Source organism: Ranitomeya variabilis, chromosome 2 (genome assembly GCF_051348905.1).
Source record: "Ranitomeya variabilis isolate aRanVar5 chromosome 2, aRanVar5.hap1, whole genome shotgun sequence".
Taxonomy (NCBI): Eukaryota; Metazoa; Chordata; class Amphibia; order Anura; family Dendrobatidae; genus Ranitomeya; species Ranitomeya variabilis.
Genome location: NC_135233.1, coordinates 83,895,810 through 83,916,223, shown reverse-complemented (window position 1 = coordinate 83,916,223; position 20,414 = coordinate 83,895,810). Strand labels below are relative to the sequence as shown.

The window sequence follows — 20,414 nt, the reverse complement described above, 5'->3', positions numbered from 1 at the left end:
CCTCCTTCTGGGTATCCGAGTTCCACCAACGTCAGGTGGTCCTTGGTAGTGCTTTCAGCACGGGTACCTCCTGCTTAGTAACCGGGTTCCAGTAACGTCAGCTGGTCCTCGGTAGTTCCATTGGCTCTTGGACCTTCGGCTACCCATCCGGGTTCCAGTACCGTCAGCTGGTTCTCGGCAGTGTCTTTTGCTCTTGTACCTTCTGCTCCCCATCCTGGTTCCAGTACCATCAGCTGGTTCCGGGCAGAGCCTTTGGCTTAGGTGCCTCCCTCTGGGTATCCGAGTTCCACCAACGTCAGGTGGTCCTTGGTAGTGCTTTCAGGCACGGGTACCTCCTGCTTAGTAACCGGGTTCCAGTAACGTCAGCTGGTCCTCGGTAGTTCCATTGGCTCTTGGACCTTCGGCTACCCATCCGGGTTCCAGTACCGTCAGCTGGTTCTCGGCAGTGTCTTTTGCTCTTGTACCTTCTGCTCCCCATCCTGGTTCCAGTACCGTCAGCTGGTTCCGGGCAGAGCCTTTGGCTTAGGTGCCTCCCTCTGGGTATCCGAGTTCCACCAACGTCAGGTGGTCCTTGGTAGTGCTTTCAGGCACGGGTACCTCCTGCTTAGTAACCGGGTTCCAGTAACGTCAGCTGGTCCTCGGTAGTTCCATTGGCTCTTGGACCTTCGGGTAGCCATCCGAGTTCCAGTTCCATCAGCTGTTTCTCGGCATTTTCTCAGCCTTCTTGTACCTTCTGCTACATTTCCAAGTTCAAGACCCTAAAGACGACGACCCGGAAGACCACCCCTAAGATGACGACGACACCAGAGACGACGACCACTGAGATGACGACGACCCTGGAGACGATGACCCTGAAGACCACCCCGATGACGACGACCCCGGAGACAACGACCCTGGAGACGACGACCCTGGAGACGATGACGACATGGGAGACCGAGAAGCAGAAGAACAAGAGGCTGCAGAACAAAGAGCAGAAGAACATTAAGCATAAGACTAAATATCAGAGCAAAAGATATTATCTAAATTATAAGCAGAAGAAGACTAAGCAGTGTATGGGGGTGAGTCCGTTCCTCCTCGTGGTGCCCCTGGATAAAGCCTGATGCTGCAGGCCAAACTGAACGCGGACAAATGTAACTCTTTTGTGACAGGCAGAACGGAAGGTGTAATCTTCAAACTTTTATAGATAACAACTACGGGAATGCCTGTCACAAATAAGAATATGATGAAGTTGAATATGAAAAAGATGATAGTTAAATAAAAAGGATATGAACAATGTAAAAAAAAAAATATATAGGTAGAAGAAGAAGAAGATGAATAAGGTGAAGATAGTTGATGTCAAAGAAGCTGATGATGAGGATAATGAAGAAGAAAGTGGGAGAAGTAAAAAAGAAGGTGAAGGACGTGGAAGTAGTGAAACATCAATATCTAAAAAAAAAAAAAAAACATAGTCAAAATCTTTCTAACGCCGAACGTCATAAAAAAAAACAAATAAACTGCTATTCTATTTGTTTGGGCTAAACCTCTGTGCCTTTAATGTCTCCGCCACCTCCCCCAATACATCCTACATTATTCTTAGTTGTTTTCCTTCATGTAGAATTAACCTACAAGGAAAGAAAGGGTTTATTTTAATTCCGATATTTTCGTCCCATTGACTTGCATTGGGATCGGGTATAGGTATCGGATTAGATCCGATACTTTGACGGTATCGGCCGATACTTTCCGATACCGATACTTTCCGATATCGGAAGGTATCGCTCAACACTAGTCGCAGCCACTGTGACATCCCCTTTAAGACCGCACCCGGTACTGAGTACCCCACGGCCCTGGCGGGGTGCTCCATCTCCATCTACAGAAGATCTGTGGTTAGTTTTACAAGATGTTTAGAACAACCTCACTGCTGAGTTCCTTCAAATAATAACCTGTGTGCAATTGTAACTACATGAATTGAAACTGTTTTGAAGGCAAAGGGCGGTCACACCAAATATTAATTTAACTTACATTTCTCTTTTGTTCATTCACTTTAATTTTGTTAATTGATAAAAATAAACTATTAAAACTTCTATTTTTTTTAAAGAATTTTCACTTTTGAAACTTTTTCACAGTACTGTATGTGCATTCGTTCTGCTAAATACAACTATGCAGCTCTGCTACATGCGCATACACAAACATACAGCTCTGCAATACTAGTACACACAGCTCTGCTACATAAAAACACACAGGTCTGCTGCATCATCACTTACATGGATCTGCTACATTAACACTTGCACACACATATACACATACACACTATGTATACACTACCGCATTTTGAAGTTCCTTCCAGGTATGTGACTGATCACACGACCTGAAAGGACCGTCAGCTAGTCAAGACCTGCAGCAGTAGAGTAATTTTAGTTATGTGCAGGTCCTGGTAGCCTCTATTGCCCTAGACTGTTCAGATTGCTGAGTGTCGGGCAAGAGGAGAAGAATCTGCACTGATGGACAGTTCTCTCAGTGATTGGGAAGGACACTGTGTCAGCGTTCTTCTTGGCCATAGGAAGCTGCCTTCAGACTATAAGATGCACACACTTTTTAGCAAGATTTTTTCTTGCTAAAAAGTGTGTCTTACAGTCCAAAATATAGGTAATTGTCTTACGCCCATGTTGCTGAAAATGTAGCACGAATCATGTGTTCTATTATAATAATGATTATTTTCCTCCATCCACAGGTATTCTGTTTTACTGTATTTCACCGAGTAAGAGACATTTACGTTGCTTTCAGTTGGTGTTAGCCTCCGGAGCTGATGTCAATAACACATCAGCAGAAGGAATACCGGTGCTACTGGCTGCATGTGAACAGGCTCGAGATTGTAAAGAAATGTGTCTAAGACTGCTGGAGAAAGAAGCAAATCCCAATGCATTTAATTCAGTAAGAATTTTCATGGAGTTTTCTAGGATTATTTTTTGGTAGCCTCAATCCTCCAATATGTGTTCACTGGGAAAACCGGTAGCCAAAACATTTGGTGCAGTACTGTCATTTGTAGTTATGGTCACAGCGGAAAATCTGTAAATGGGCCAGTGCCTAGTCCCACAGTTCAACCCATTCAAGCGAAAGGAGCAGAGCACAGGATAACCCCCAGTGTCGGACACAGACTTATGTGATTTATGTAATAAAAGTTTAAAAAATCCACACTTTAGTGATCCTGACCATTTTTGGTGATGGAGTCCTTTTAATATGGCATAAAATTAATGTTATATGGTTCCATTTAGAAAACCGGTCGCACTGCTTTGATGGAAGCATCAAGAGAAGGAGCTCTGGAGGTTGTTCGCAGCATATTGCAGAAAGGAGGGGATGTGAATGCTATTGATAACCAGCGGTATCATGCAGTTCATTTTGCTGCTAAAGGTGGATTTTTTGAGGTACTGTGCAACTTATACTTACTTGTGCCTTTCGGTTTTCTTCCCATGAAATACAGGTAAAAATCTAATTATTTTATTAAATTATTTTCTGTTTCAGTAATCAGTATAACTGTGCACTACTGTTTTTGTAATGTAATACAGTTTGCCTGTGTATGGTAAGCCACATGATCCACATAATCAATAAATCATACAATGTTAGAGTTTGAAGGGACCGCCAGGGTCATCTTGTCCAACCCCCTGCTCAATGCAGGATTCACTAAACCAGATGTCTGTCTAGCCTCTGTTTGAAGACTTCCATTGAAGGAGACTCACCACCACCTCTGGTGGCAGCATTTTCTATTCATTGATCACCCTCACTGTCCAAAATTTTGTTTCCATGCGCAAATTAGACATTTCTTCAGATATTTGTAGACAACTATTAAGTCTCCTCTTTTTTGAAAGCTATACGGTACATTCCCAGATCCTTTAGGCATTGCTCCTAGGACATAGTTTGCAGTCCGCTCACCATCCTGATAGCTTTTCTCTGAACTTGATCCAGTTTTCCTGTCTTTTTTTAAAACGTGGTGCCTAGAATCTAGGCTGTATGCTTCTCTTAATACATCCCAAAACTGTGTTTGCCTTTTTTTGCTGCTGCATCACACTATTGACTTATGTGCAGTCTGTGATCTTTTAGTATACCCATGTGCTGTTGCTTAGTTCTTTTCCTCCCATTCTGTAGATGTAATTTTCGTTCATCTTGCCCAGATATAGAATCTTGCATTTCTTTCTGTAAATACCATTCTATTAGTTGCTGCCCATTATTCAAGCTCATCTGGATCCTTCTGAATCCTTTCTCTGTCTTCTCTAGTGTTAGCTATCCCTCCTAGTTTTGCATCATCGGCAAATTTAATTAGTTTACCTTCAGTTCCCTTATCTAGATAATTTATAAAAATGTTGAACAACACTGGGGACAGGACAGAGCCTAGTGGTACTCCACTTGAAACACTCTTACAATTGGATGTACTCTTTGAGTACGATCACAGACCCAGTTATGAATCCACATAACCATAGTCTTGTCAATCCCATACTTGGTCATCTTTTTTTAAATAAATAAGGACATCTTCTATGTCAACCGCAGTTCCTTGATCTGCACAGTCAGTGATTCCATCATAGAAGTAAAAAAGATTAGTCTGGTATGACTTGTTTGCTACAAACACATGCTGGCTCTGTTTAAGTACTGTATTCTTACCCAAGTACTTATATACATGCTGTTTAGTAATTTGTTCAAAGATCTTTCCTGGTATAGAAGTAAGGCTCACTGGCCTGTAATTTTTTTGGCTCCATCTTCTTTCTTTTTTTGAAAATAGGGACAACATTTGCCTTTCTCCAATCTTTTCTACACCAGGAATTTTCAAAGATTCTGTCTACTGGTTCTACAATTTTCTTTGTTATCTCTTTCTGTACCGTAGCATGTAATTCATCTGGACCATGAGATTAAAATTATTTTAAATTAGCTAAGTGTTCCCTCACCATCTCTCTGTTTATAGATAGGGTGGATTATTTTATTCCTTCGATAGCACAGTGAAGATCAGTTGAAGTTACATCTGCTTTCTTAGAGAACACAGATGCAAACTACGAATATAAAAGATCGGCCTTCTCAACATCATTTTTGACTTCACCCTTTTTATCCTGTAAAAATCCTATAGCATCTTTTTACTTTTTTTTTTGCTTTTGACATACCCACAAAATCCCTTTTTATTGCTTTTGGTCTCCCTTGTAGGCTTCACTTCATTACTGGCTTTATCTCTTCTAATGCTTGCCCTGCAGACAGCATTATACTCTTCTTTGGATATACCCCCTCTTTCCATTTGACATACATTTCTTTTTTCCTTTTAGCAAGTGTTTAAGTTCTGTGTTCGTCCATCCTGGTGTCTTTAAATGCTTCCAGTTCTTTCTTCTTTTCAGGATTGTTACTGATTGTGCAGTGACAATTTCATTTAGCAAAAATCTTCCATCCTTTTTGGACATTTCTGTCTTTTAGAACATACAGCCATTGGACCTTTTCTACCCTCTTAGACTTTAAGGTTGGACTTCAGCAAGGCAGATTTTAATGGACTGAGTCCTTGTATGTCTTCCTCCTCTTGTAATCCAAAATTTGAGGATAGCATGATCGCTGCCTTCTAAATTCCCAGCCACCTTTACTTGCCCCACCATTTCTTCCCTATTGGTAAGAATTAGGTCCAAGATGGCAGATCTTCTTGTTCTATCTGCTAATTTTTGAAAGATAAAGTTGTCAGCAAGAGAAGCTAAGAATTGTCTGGACCCATTACTTTTGCCTGAGATAGATTCCCAACAAATATCTGGATAGTTAAATGGAGCCATATACAGTATTTCTTTTACACATGGTAATTACTGTATGTGCCATATTTTTCAAACCATACGACACACCCCAAATTTTCAGAAGGAAAATAGGGAAAAAAAATGTGTCAAATGGGGGTCCGTCTTACAGTCCGAATTCAGCTTACCGGGGAGGGGTTTCGGCACAGGTGGAAAAGTGGTCACAGAAGTTGTTCGGTGGTCCAGGCTGGTGCGGTGGCCTCCGGGAAATCTCATCCCTGGCTGGTGCAGTGGTGCTGCCGTGTGGTGTGGCGGGGCTCCACCTGCATTTTGCGACAGGTGCTCTGTGGGGCTGCGGTGCTCTGTGAGATGGGGGAGGCAGTGGTGGTGGTCAGTGGGGCTCCGCTGGCATTTTGTGTATGCCCGGAGGCCCGCGCAGATCCATTCCTGCGATGTGTTGGCCTCCGGGAAAATGGCCGCCAGGGGCGGCGCATGCTCAGATTCAGATCTCGGCAACGAGATCTCATCCCGAGATCTTAGGAGACGCGATCTCGTTGCCGAGATCTGAATCTGAGCATGTGCCGCCCCCAGTGGCCATTTTCCTGGAGGCCATTGCATCGCAGGACTGGATCTGCTCGGGCCTCTGAGCATTCACGAAATGCCGGCGGAGCCCCGCCGCCCCACTAAGCACCACCGCCCCCATCCCACACAGTACCGCCGCCCTGTCCCACAGAGCACTGCCACCGCCTCCCAACAGGCCACCGCTGCAACAGAGAGCCACAGCAGCCTGGGAAGGGAGGCTGCAGTGTCAGACCAAGACCACCGTCACGGTATTTGTAAGTATATTCCGAGTTTAAGACGCACCCCCGTTTTCCCCCTAAATTTTATGGGGAAAAAGTGCGTCTTAGGCTGGTTTCACACTTGCGTTTTTTATCTGCATGCGTTTTTTTTTAAAAACGCATGTGTGAAAAAACGCATGTAAACGCGGTAAAACGCATGCGTTTTTTAGACGCATGCGTTTTTATAGAAAAACACAAGAAAACAAGAAAAAAACAAAAAACCCTAACCCTAACCCTACCCCTAACCCTACCCCTAACCCTAATCAGTGGCCACTTATATAAGTGCCACGTATTTAAGTGCCACGTATTTAAGTGCCACATATTTAAGTGCCACGTATATAAGTGCCACGTATATAAGTGCCACGTATATAAGTGCCACGTATTTCACGTATATGCCACGATATTTCAGTGCCACGTATTTCAGTGCCACGCATTTAAGTGCCACGTATTCACTTAAATATGTGGCACTGAAATATCGTGGCACTGAAAGACGTGGCACTGAAAGACGTGGCACTGAAAGACGTGGCACTGAAAGACGTGGCACTGAAATATCGTGGCACTGAAATACGTGGCACTGAAATACGTGGCACTGAAATACGTGGCACTATGACTGTCAGAAAATGTTCATTAAACGGTTAGGGGTGAGGTTAGGGGTAGGGTTAGGGTTAGGGTTTGGATCCCTTTATCACCTTGATGGTGGTGGGTGACTTTTCAGTGTGTTTTCTGTTTTTTTTCTATAAAAACGCATGCGTTTTTAACGCAAACAAACGCATGTGCTTAAAAACGCATACGTTTACATAGACAGCATGCGTTTTTTCGCGGCAAAAAAAACGCGCAAAAAAATACTACAGGTTGCATTTTTGAAAATGAACGCATGCAGAAAAAAAATGCATGCGTTTGAAAACGCGACCAAACGCGTACAAAAAAACGCATGCGTTTTCAATGTTAAATATAGGGAAAAAAAACGCATGCGTTTTTTGTGCAAAAAACGCTGCAGACAAAAACGCAAGTGTGAAACCAGCCTTATACAGTAGTCTGAAAAATATGCTATCTTTGGGTGATGGAGGCTCCACACATCTCGTCATGATAATGAAATGAGTTCATCTACTTTTGTAGATTTTGAAGGTTCTGTCCGCATACAAAGGGGACATGGGAATTATTGCAATGGACGGGAACACAGCCCTTCACCATGCAGCCACTGGTGGTTTCGCTGATTGCTGCAAGTTCCTTGGACAAAGAGGTAATGTCAAGGTGAAAATATACTTTCTTATATACTTTTTGTACTTTTATATCTTATACTGTAAAACAATAAGTTTTTCCTTGCTAATGCAAATGTAACTGTATTAAAGATGGCTGCCAGTGTTCACTTTCACTTTAGTTCAGTGTCTAAAGAGTTAAGTATCATTTCTCCTGAAAAGATAACTCAGGAATGTGAAGGAAGGAGAAATCACCAGGAGACGTCCGAACAAATCAGAAGGACTGAGCACTAGACGTATACTGCTTAAACCCCGCCTATTGCATTCCTTTTTAGTACCGTGTATTTGGAAAATAAAGTTCAGTTGCTGTGACCGTGGCTGACACATATGGTCACACGAGCATGCACTGAGATTGAACCAGCTACCTGTCTGACTCATTCTTACCCGGTACCACATGCTTATAGTCTAATTTGGAATGACTGGTGAATGAGGGTATATTGTCGTTACGACCCCGACAGTAATAGGAAGCTCTGAACATGATCAAGATTTAATGATTTTTTTCCGGTAATTGCATTAATTACAGATGATCAAAAAAATTCACAGGACCGTGGTTTAGTAGCCATGTCAGTAGTACGTGGTGCTGACCAGTGCCCTGTGAACAGACACCTACCGTCCGGAAGCACCAGCGCATATTTTGATTAGTAGGCCTGGCATGATGTTATATGTGCTTCGCAATGCAACAATGACATCGCACTGGGCCTACAATTTAGAGGCACTGCGGGGATTCCACCAATGTAGTGGTCACAAAGCTCTGGTCAGTGGCCAAAACTACCGATGTGGCTTCTGGACCAGGGCCTTGTAAATCTATTTGCTTATTTCAATTTTTAATGTAAGAAATAAAGGAAACTTGTCACATGTTTCTTTTATGTCATGTGAATGGATGGGTGCGTGTGCCTCACTTACCCTGGGTAGAAATCAAGCTGCATTATTGGAAGATGACAAGGCATAGTAGGAAGTGTGATGATGATCTAGACAATGCTCTGCTGGGAATCTTTGGGCCGTGGTCTCTGACAGCAGGATAATGCATCTGCCACAGTGCCAAAATTATTTCAGAATGGTTTGAGGAACATGAGTTCAAGGTGGTGTCATTTCTCCAAATTCTCAGATCTTAGTCCAATCATACATAAGATATGCTGAAAAAACAAGTCCCAGCCATGGAGGCCACAACTTACAGCGCTTAAGGGATCTTCTTCATATTTATAAGTCCATGTATAAACATTTATCAAGTTATCAATATATACGCATACACCGAACAGACTTGCTTATCACAGTTTTATATTTGCCTTGGTATGTTGTGGGCGAAATGTTCCTTTGACCATTTTTAGTGCCTGTGGGTAATGCCAAGCATATGACAGCTGCTGCATCATAGAACAGAAAGAACAAGTCTTGCAGCCCAAGCTGCAGTGCCATAGAGCCAGTGTGCTAACACCAAATTACTTATTTGTGATATGTGTGTCTATGATCTTGCAGAAATATAGTGACTGCGTTAACAAATCCTGTCTTAAAGCTATCATAGCTGTGTATAAGATCATGATAAATCCGAAATTGTTAGTTTAAATTATTCGATTTTCTAATTGCTATCATAAATCCCGCATATAATGTTTAATACCCAATTTACTAAAGTGCAGGGCTCAGAAAAGAGAATTAAATGACTGGTATGTCTTATACACACGTGGGTGCAGCTGCAAGGGGTTAATATATCTGCACCCAAGTAATCCTGCAGTCACCTTCCACTCAGGCTGCAATCACACCCCAACAATGTACCCACACCCCGGATACACAACACACTGCCAATCACTCACCAAAGAGGCAGGGTGATGAGTTACCAAAATCCACACCGCTGTATAACAGTCAAATGGCCACACACTCTCAGAAAGGCTACGGATTCTTTAGAGCATTGAAGGTCTAAACTTTTTAAAGTTTTACGCTTTAAAACAAAAAGAACAGTGCTTTCAAGAAAAAGATGTTTAAAAAATGACAAAGTAAGGCATAATACAAATAGACAAACAGTCATAAAATAAAAAGGAGAGAATACCTAAAGGTTTCAATCTGTTGATGTTCTTCTGTACCTCTAAGGATAGGAGAATGATGGAACACATTCAGACTTGGCTGACCCCAAGTACATGAACCCCTATCAATTGTTCAAATCATCTTTTTATGTCTTCATGGAGCGCCCCCAGACGCAGGGCCGCGGGACTCTCGGTACCGGGCCGCTCGGTCTCAGTTCTGGGGTTGTCACGGTGGCTAGACCCGGTCCGTGACCCTGCTAAGGGGCATCCAATGAAAGGTGTGAGAGGTGGTGCGTGGTGCAGGTCGCGATGAATAACGAGGACACAGGGTTGCAGTCTCTTTACCTCTTTACTGAAGGCTCCAAGGTCCTCAATCCAGAGTACGGTTAACAGGGCTGCAAGAGACCGGCCAGTCCGATGGCACCTCCAGAGTTCCCTTTGCAGATGGAAATCTGTGCCTACCTTCTAGCGCCTGTGTGTTGTAGTACTTCCCTGCTGAGCACCACGGGATAGTCCTCACAACTGTTGTGTCTGTTTCTGATGTTATTTCCCACAACTCTTGTCTGTTCTGATGTTCTTCTCCGTCCCCCAGATGATATGGATAGGACGCACCCGTATGACAGGTAGGCCTGGAGTTCTTCCGGGACCCTAGTGTCGCCCCTCTCCCACAGTTGCCCCCTATGTCTTCTTAGGTGATTTTGGTGAGACAGCCAACCTAAAATCAACTGTCCTGCCTCTGTTTGAAGTATTGCTTGGAGCCTAATACTTCCTCGGCGTTCTGGCCACCGGCTACGCGCCTCAATTGGATATTGCCTCGGTCTTACAGCACGACTCCTATTGGTATTATCTCCTTATTGCTGCGATCTCGTTTCTCACTGCTTCACAATAAACCTCGCTTCTTGTCCTTTCTTGAGATACCGCCGCGATGTAGTGCAGGCGCAGTTCCTTAACGTTCTTTTCTGTTCGCTAGGCCTCTGTCAGGATCCCACCCCTGACAGGGACCCCCCTGAATCTTCCCCTGCAACACCCTCTGCCACAGGATGTTGCTTGGTTCCAACCCAGTCAGCTTTCTCTCTAACTTTCTGCCTAACCCCCAGTTTTACCAGATTGTGAGGAGTGGCCTAATACATAGCGCCCTTAGCTCCCCCTGGAGGCCAGACTGTGAAGTGTATTGGTGCCTGTGATACCTGGTCAGGTGAACTCCTTCAGTGCCATCAGACGTACCATCACTCCCCTTAGCGGCGGAGCATCAGTACTGCAACGAACAGGACTCTGGGGCGCTGCACTCCCCCCCGGTTAAATCCAGTAATCCCGGACTGGGAAGAAAACAACAATACATGTCAGCAAAAGACATACAAATTTTGAAATGCAGTAAACAAATAACAAGTGAAAGTAACAGTGCTTCCCTTTATGGGAGGTGAGGACTCTTGAACGTTACAAACATGGTTTATTATTTTTAAATGACAGTCTATAAATAACTTCTATTATCCAGCCGGGTATTCTACTGAGTGCAAATTCTGAACAATAATTTAACTTTGCCTCTAAGGACGTATAAGCTGAATCCACTAAAGGCTGACTATAAAAACTCCTAAGATATAAATTAACTTTTATCACTTCTCTCTTCTAAGTGCAACACTTTCTTCTTGATTTGTCTTATACAGGACCGCCTGTCTATCTGCCCAGGCCTACTGCCTCTTTTCTTAGTACAGTAACACTGAACCATCTCTCTATGGCTCCTCGGAGGACTCACCATCTAACCCCGTACGGGTTCACTTCCCTGTCCTTCAATCTCTAGTAACATTATCAAACATTTTCTTATAACTAACTAACTACATATTACTTCTACATGTAAACATTATTGCTACTTCTCTTAAGGCAACATTATACTTTAAGTGCTATTAGTGAACGTTCCCTTTAAGAGGGAACCAAGTCTCTTGGAGGTAGCGCAACTTCTCAAGCTGCCAGTTCGTGTAAGGCAGGAACTCCTGTACTGTTTCCAGGAACAGTTTCTTCACAAAGAGTTCTTTCTCTTGTAAAACCAGTAAGAGGGCACCTTTAATAAGGTGCGAACTATGTACAAAACAGTTTGTGAATCATGCACCGTCCATGATTCGGTAGTCTTTAAAACAGTGATGAACCAATCAAAAAGGCAAAAATAGGGATCCCGGGTCAACTAAGGGATCACTTTAAGAGATAACCCTAGTCGGGTTATAGCAGCAGAGAAACACAAAAAGATGAACAGTTAACTATATACATTCTCGTAGGTCCGAGGTTTATCCTTATAGAAGGTTACACTGCATCAGTTGGTGACGGACACTCACCGGCCGGGAAGGCTGCGGTCCTGTGTCCTCGGCGGATGCAGAATCAGTATCATTGGTTGGTCTCCCAGACGCGGTCAGATCACCCGGCGTCTGGATTCGAATGTCAGCTGTGGTTGCAAGTTCAGCAGCGGCAATGATGCACACCGTGGCGACAGTAGTGGCATTGGTCAAATCTGGGTTAGTCGTGATCGGGACAGCAGGTGACGCTACAGCCGGCTCGCATCATTGGACGTCTCGAGCGCACCACCCCTGCGCACTCCGGTGGCGAGTGTAGGTCACCTGGTCCCCTTTACATGGTAGCTGATTGTCATATCGATTGCGGGACGGGGTTTTCACATTGTAGCTGGTAAAGAAGATTTCAGTCGGCAGCCCCGGTTCTTGTATAGAGCCCCAACCCCGCTTCGGGTGGAAGGCTAGTACAGTCCCCTGCCTGACCAAGTTCCTCCTATTGTGTTCAGTCTTTGGTCTCGGTACTCTCTTCGGGTCATGTGGTTCTGTCTCTTTTTGGTTTTTCCATTGTCGGATTAAGCATTGCTTATACTGTTCCCAGTTGAGCTCAGCAATGCTGAGGCCCTCCTGCCTGGCCCCATCTGGCCCGATCCGTGGGGTGTCCCACTGGAAGGTCACCCCCTCTGAGCTCACATCCAGCGGTTTCCCCATTGTTGTTGGTAGCGGAGGCACCAGCTTCTCCATAGTGCCTGGGGTCAGTATCACTAGCTCAGCAGTGAAAACTCGGTTATTGTCGGGCTGGGGAGCCGTCACGGGAGCAGGGTCGGTCGGGGGAGCAGGAGCGCTTTCCTTTCCTGCGTCTGATGTGATTCCACCGATGTTGATCCGTTCCGTTGACGAGGACACTGGAATCGGCTGCAGCCCGGACCGCGGCTCCTCCAAGGCGGCCTCCTGGCATGGCTCCGCTCCCCATTGCATCGCATCGGCTGGCTCCGTGGTTGGGATAGGTGGACTCAGCTCCGCCACCGGCGGCTCCAAGGAGTTCGGGTCCTTCAGCTGCTGTGGGTTCGGGCCCGCCTCCAGCTGGTGGGGACAATCCTGGATCGCTACATCGCCGCTCAGGTACTCGCTGGTCACCTTCGCTGTCTCGAGATTGGCAGCCGTGCATGCACCTGACTCTGCCATTTCTTCAAGGCCAAGCCCACTCTGGTCTCGGTTCTTGCCGTTGCAAGCTAGGGGGCGATTCCTCTCTGTTTCTGGGCAGGTCGTCATCTCGCAGCAGTAGTCGGAGGGGGCGGTCGCCGCTTTTGGCGCCGCTTTGGTAGTCTCCTCACATGGCACGCCCTTCTTCGGCGCAGCAATGGCGGCGGTTTTAGCGGGAATTTTTGGCGGCAAATGGAAATACACAGTCTTTGCAATAAGTCACAGTCCAAGCACAGTAAATCACAGTTCCAAGGCACACATGACCTGATTCTTCAGGCTTAAGTAGATCCTGTTCGTGACGCCAAGTTTGGAGCGCCCCCAGACGCAGGGCCGCGGGACTCTCGGTACCAGGCCGCTCGGTCTCAGTTCTGGGGTTGTCACGGTGGCTAGACCCGGTCCGTGACCCTGCTAAGGGGCGTCCAATGAAAGGTGTGAGTGGTGGTGCGTGGTGCAGGTTGCGATGAATAACGAGGACACAGGGTTGCAGTCTCTTTACCTCTTTACTGAAGGCTCCAAGGTCCTCAATCCAGAGTACGGTTAACAGGGCTGCAAGAGACCGGCTGGTCCGATGGCACCTCCAGAGTTCCCTTTGCAGGTGGAAATCTGTGCCTACCTTCTAGCGCCTGTGTGTTGTAGTACTTCCCTGCTGAGCACCACGGGATAGTCCTCACAACTGTTGTGTCTGTTTCTGATGTTATTTCCCACAACTCTTGTCTGTTCTGATGTTCTTCTCCGTCCCCCAGATGATATGGATAGGACGCACCCGTATGACGGGTAGGCCTGGAGTTCTTCCGGGACCCTAGTGTCGCCACTCTCCCACAGTTGCCCCCTATGTCTTCTTAGGTGATTTTGGTGAGACAGCCAACCTAAAATCAACTGTCCTGCCTCTGTTTGAAGTATTGCTTGGAGCCTAATACTTCCTCGGCGTTCTGGCCACCGGCTACGCGCCTCAATAGGATGTTGCCTCGGTCTTACAGCACGACTCCTATTGGTATTATCTCCTTATTGCTGCGATCTCGTTTCTCACTGCTTCACAATAAGCCTCGCTTCTTGTCCTTTCTTGAGATACCGCCGCGATGTAGTGCAGGCGCGGTTCCTTAATGTTCTTTTCTGTTCGCTAGGCCTCTGTCAGGATCCCACCCCTGACAGGGACCCCCCTGAATCTTCCCCTACAACACCCTCTGCCACAGGATGTTGCTTGGTTCCAACCCAGTCAGCTTTCTCTCTAACTTACTGCCTAACCCCCAGTTTTACCAGATTGTGAGGAGTGGCCTAATACATAGCGCCCTTAGCTCCCCCTGGAGGCCAGACTGTGAAGTGTATTGGTGCCTGTGATACCTGGTCAGGTGAACTCCTTCAGTGCCATCAGACGTACCATCACTCCCCTTAGCGGCGGAGCATCAGTACTGCAATGACCAGGACTCTGGGGCGCTGCATTCAGACCTCTGCTCAGATATCCAGAACTGATTGTGTTAGGCTCACCTGGTAAGGTGGATCCTCAAAGCCCAAGGTCCCAATGGGCACACAGGCATTAGTGCAGCAGGCAGATGAGGCCCATGGGAAACAGGAGGTAGCAAAGATACTGGAAATCATAGGCTGATAGGAGACCAATAAGCAGGAATCAGGGGTTCTGGAGACTGCAGCCAGACAGGAGACCAGGAACAGGTAGCAGAAGTCTTGGAGACCGCAGACAGGTAGTAGAGATCCTGGAGACTGTAAACAGACAGGAGATCAAGAACAGGTAGCAGAGGTCATGGAGTGCACAGACAGGTAGCGGAGGTCCACGAGACCGCAGACAGACAGGAGACCCAGGACAGGCAGCAGAGGTCCACGAGACCGCAAGTGGAAAGGACGACCCGGAACAGATAGCAGAGGTTCTGGAGGCTGCAGGCACACAGGCCTCCGAAACACTTAGAGGTCTTAATACAAAGACACAGGTGTGTGTCTTAGTAGGCCTTATATAGGCCCAGGTAGATGATCACCCCTGGGAGAAGGGAGAAAAGCCCAAAGCCCAGACGGGTTGTGTAACACTAGACAAATTTTAGGTTGGGCGGATTGATTCTCTAGATTCCTGTCTTTTGGCCAGGTCAGTGCTCTGTGACCACTGCCTGCTATATCCGAGTGGTCCAGATTTTATGGTCTTTTGTGGAAAATTAACCATATTGTTACCTGGCTTAAATCCTTATTACATTTTCTACAACACACTACATTTTGATTTTCTTTGACTGTAAATATGTATGATTATATTCAGTGCATGTGATGGAAGAGTATGTGTAGTCTCAGTTTTGCATCAGTTTGAAAATGAAATATACTTGAAATTGAAAATATAGACTGAGACTTCACTTATGATGTACTGAAGGTTAATACTCAGAATGGTAATTAATAAAATATTATTATCTAAAATATTAATTTCCACAACATATCGGAAAACTCTTTCATCTAATGTACTCTATACATAATATACGTATAGGAAAACATTCATGGTATATGTACAAGATGAATAAATGAGATTGTAGCTGATAAGTAGCATACTAAAACATTCCATATACATTATTCATATATCAGTAGTTTATGTCTATTAGACCTCTGTAACAACCCTGCTGGCATCACTTCATGGCCTCCCATCCCCCACCTGCATTACACTCAAACTCACTTACTTCTCTGGGCCTTGTTGTGACTTCTCTCTGCTGCCAGCTCCATGCTGTGTGCCTCATGTCTGCTGTTTGCTCTGAGCATGCTCTGTCTGTGTGCATAGGGGGGCGGCGCCGGCAACTCCTGTGTCTTATTGAGTCTGTGTGCACCTTGCTAAGGTGTCCCCGGCCAATTGCCATGAGGCTTCCTGTATTTAAGACTTCTCCACCCATTGGTGGGGGCCTGTGCAACTTACTCCCTCAGTCAGTTCTTAGCTGCTGAGGTGCCAGGCCCAGTCTCTGTGACTCTTCTGTCCGCCACCCAGTGGGGCATTGTACCCTGGTCTGTGTCCTGTGTTTGCCACCCAGTGGGGCATAGTACCCTGGCCTGTGTCCTTGTGTAGCCACCCAGTGGGGCATCCTACCCTGGCTTGTGTCCGTGTCTCTGTGCCTTGTCCCGTTCCTGCTCTTAGTCTAGTCCTGTTCCTGTGTTCGTTCATATCCCTGTCTTGGTTTGCTTTCTCTGCTGTGTGCACTCTGTATCTTGCTTTGCTCTGCTTTCGGCTCTGCTCTCTGTGACCTTGCTTTGCTCCTTGCTCTGCATTCTGTGACCTTGCTTTGCACTCTATGGTTTTGCTCTCGGCTCTGCACTCTGTCTTGCTCTGCACTCAGCTCTGCACTCTGACTTTGCTCTGCTCTCAGCTCTGCATTCTTTGGCTTTGTTCTCGGCTCTGCACTCTGTAGCTTTGCTCTGCACTCAGGTCTGCACTCTGACTTTGCTCTGCTCTGCACTCAGTGTCTTGCCTTTCGCTGCTCTCGGCTCTGCACTCTGTGGTCCTTCTCTGCTCTGTGCTCTGCGGCTCTGCTCCTTGTGGTTCTACCAGGCTCTGCTCCTTGCTCCGCCTCCTGCATCTCTGCTCTTGGCTCCGCCTCCTGCTATTGGCTCCACCTCCTGCGTTTTGCACTTGGCTCCGCCTCCTGCTCTTGGCTCCGCCTCCTGCATTTCCGCACTTGGCTCCGCCTCCTGCTCTTTGCTCCGCCTCCTGTGTTTTGCTCTTTGCTCCGCCTCCTGCGTTTCTGCTCTTGGCTCCCTGTTGTGAAATTGGATTTTGGGCTCCCCCGGTGGCCACTGGTGGAATTGAACTGGTGTGCATCATCCTCTCTGTTCACCTGTTTCCATCAGGATGTGGGAGTCGCTATTTAGCCTTGCTCCTCTGTCACTTCCATGCCGGTCAACATTGTAATCAGAAGCCTTTCTGTGCATGTTCCTGCTGCTAGACAACTCCCAGCTAAGTTGGACTTTTGTCCTTGTTTGTTTTTGCATTTTGTTCCAGTTCACAGCTGTAGTTTCGTTTCTGTGTCTGGAAAGCTCTTGTGATCTGAAATTGCCACTCTGATGTTATGAGTTAATACTAGAGTCTTAAAGTAATTTCAGGATGGTGTTTTGATAGGGTTTTCAGCTGACCATGAAAGTGCCCTTTCTGTCTTCCTGCTATCTAGTAAGCGGACCTCAATTTTGCTAAACCTATTTTCATACTACGTTTGTCATTTCATCTAAAATCACCGCCAATATTTGTGGGGGCCTCTGTCTGCCTTTCGGGGAAATTTCTCTAGAGGTGAGCCAGGACTATATTTTCCTCTGCCAGGATTAGTTAGTCCTCCGGCCGGCGCTGGGCGTCTAGGGATAAAACGCAGGCTACGCTACCCGGCTACTGTTAGTTGTGCGACAGGTTTAGTTCATGGTCAGTTTAGTTTCCATCCTTCCAAGAGCTAGTTCTTATGTTGCTGGGCTATGTTCTCTTGCCATTGAGAACCATAACAGTTTGACCGGCCACAAAGGGTTAAATTAATTGACAGAGAAAGGAGAGAAAAGAGAAGTCTGCTGAAGATTTTTTTTTTTTTTTTTTTTCCTTCAGTTCTGAGTGTGCTTGTAATTGAATCTCTTGCAAGTCTGCCTATATTGCAGCCTTTCTCTCTCTCTCTCCTTCTAATCCTGGAATGGCTCTGTGTTCACCTGTTTAAAATGGATATTCAGAGTTTAGCTGCAGGTTTGAATAATCTCACCACGAAAGTTCAAAATTTACAAGATTTTGTTGTTCATGTTCCTATATCTGAACCTAGAATTCCTTTGCCTGAATTTTTCTCGGGGAATAGATCTTGCTTTCAAAATTTCAAAAATAATTGCAAGTTGTTTTTGTCCCTGAAATCTCGCTCTGCTGGAGATCCTGCTCAGCAGGTCAGGATTGTGATTTCCTTGCTCCGGGGCGACCCTCAGGATTGGGCTTTTGCATTGGCTCCAGGGGATCCTGCGTTGCTCAATGTGGATGCGTTTTTTCTGGCCTTGGGGTTGCTTTATGAGGAACCTCAGTTAGAACTTCAGGCGGAAAAGGCCTTGATGTCCCTATCTCAGGGGCAAGACGAAGCTGAAATATACTGCCAGAAATTCCGTAAATGGGCTGTGCTTACTCAGTGGAATGAGTGCGCCCTGGCGGCGAATTTCAGAGAGGGTCTCTCTGATGCCATTAAGGATGTTATGGTAGGGTTCCCTGTGCCTGCGGGTCTGAATGAGTCCATGACAATGGCTATCCAGATCGATAGGCGTCTGCGGGAGCGCAAACCTGTGCACCATTTGGCGGTGTCTACTGAGAAGACGCCAGAGAATATGCAATGTGATAGAATTCTGTCCAGAAGTGAACGGCAGAATTTTAGACGAAAAAATGGGTTGTGCTTCTATTGCGGTGATTCAACTCATGTTATATCAGCATGCTCTAAGCGTACTAAGAAGCTTGATAAGTCTGTTTCAATTGGCACTTTACAGTCTAGGTTTATTCTGTCTGTGACCCTGATTTGTTCTTTGTCATCTATTACCGCGGATGCCTATGTCGACTCTGGCGCCGCTTTGAGTCTTATGGATTGGTCCTTTGCCAAACGCTGTGGGTATGATTTGGAGCCTCTTGAAACTCCTATACCCCTGAAGGGGATTGACTCCACCCCATTGGCTAGCAATAAACCACAATACTGGACACAAGTAACTATGCGGATTAATCCGGATCACCAGGAGATTATTCGCTTTCTTGTGCTGTATAACCTACATGATGTGTTGGTGCTTGGATTGCCATGGCTGCAATCTCATAACCCAGTCCTTGACTGGAAAGCTATGTCTGTGTTAAGCTGGGGATGTAAGGGGATGCATGGGGACGTACCTGTGGTTTCCATTTTATCATCTATTCCCTCTGAGATTCCTGAATTCTTGACTGAATATCGTGACGTTTTTGAAGAACCTAAGCTTAGTTCATTACCTCCGCACCGGGAGTGCGATTGTGCCATAGATTTGATTCCGGGTAGTAAATACCCTAAGGGTCGTTTATTTAATCTGTCTGTGCCTGAACATGCTGCTATGCGAGAATATATAAAGGAGTCCTTGGAAAAGGGACATATTCGTCCTTCGTCATCTCCCTTAGGAGCCGGTTTTTTCTTTGTGGCTAAGAAAGATGGCTCTTTGAGGCCGTGCATTGATTATCGGCTTTTGAATAAAATCACGGTTAAATATCAATATCCGTTGCCACTGCTGACTGATTTGTTTGCTCGCATAAAGGGGGCCAAGTGGTTCTCTAAGATAGATCTCCGTGGGGCGTATAATTTGGTGCGAATTAAGCAGGGAGATGAGTGGAAAACCGCATTTAATACGCCCGAGGGCCACTTTGAGTATTTGGTGATGCCTTTTGGTCTTTCAAATGCCCCTTCAGTCTTTCAGTCCTTTATGCATGACATTTTTCGTGATTATTTGGATAAATTTATGATTGTGTATCTGGATGATATTTTGATTTTTTCGGATGAGTGGGACTCTCATGTCCAGCAGGTCAGGAGGGTTTTTCAGGTTTTGCGGTCTAATTCCTTGTGTGTGAAGGGTTCTAAGTGCGTTTTTGGGGTTCAAAAGATTTCCTTTTTGGGATATATTTTTTCCCCCTCTTCCATCGAGATGGATCCTGTCAAGGTTCAGGCTATTTGTGATTGGACGCAACCCTCTTCTCTTAAGAGTCTTCAGAAATTTTTGGGCTTTGCTAACTTTTATCGTCGATTTATTGCTGGTTTTTCTGATGTTGTTAAACCATTGACTGATTTGACTAAGAAGGGTGCTGATGTTGCTGATTGGTCCCCTGCTGCTGTGGAGGCCTTTCGGGAGCTTAAGCGCCGCTTTTCTTCCGCCCCTGTGTTGCGTCAGCCTGATGTTGCTCTTCCTTTTCAGGTTGAGGTCGACGCTTCTGAAATCGGAGCTGGGGCGGTTTTGTCGCAGAGAAGTTCCGATTGCTCCGTGATGAGACCTTGTGCTTTTTTCTCGCGTAAATTTTCGCCCGCCGAGCGGAATTATGATGTTGGGAATCGGGAGCTTTTGGCCATGAAGTGGGCTTTTGAGGAGTGGCGTCATTGGCTTGAGGGGGCTAGACATCAGGTGGTGGTATTGACTGACCACAAAAATCTAATTTATCTTGAGT

General features: G+C 45.8%; 1 protein-coding gene across 4 annotated transcripts in view; it reads left to right on the top strand.

Moving 5' to 3' along the window:
* Window positions 1-20,414, top strand: part of ANKEF1 (ankyrin repeat and EF-hand domain containing 1) — a 141,365-nt gene that overhangs the window by 51,095 nt on the left and 69,856 nt on the right. For all 4 annotated transcript variants that reach the window (XM_077282609.1, XM_077282610.1, XM_077282611.1 and 1 more), the window contains 3 exons: window positions 2,708-2,907; window positions 3,249-3,398; window positions 7,670-7,793. In XM_077282609.1, coding sequence (XP_077138724.1) covers window positions 2,708-2,907; window positions 3,249-3,398; window positions 7,670-7,793 — 474 coding nt within the window. The remainder of the gene's footprint in view (window positions 1-2,707; window positions 2,908-3,248; window positions 3,399-7,669; window positions 7,794-20,414) is intronic.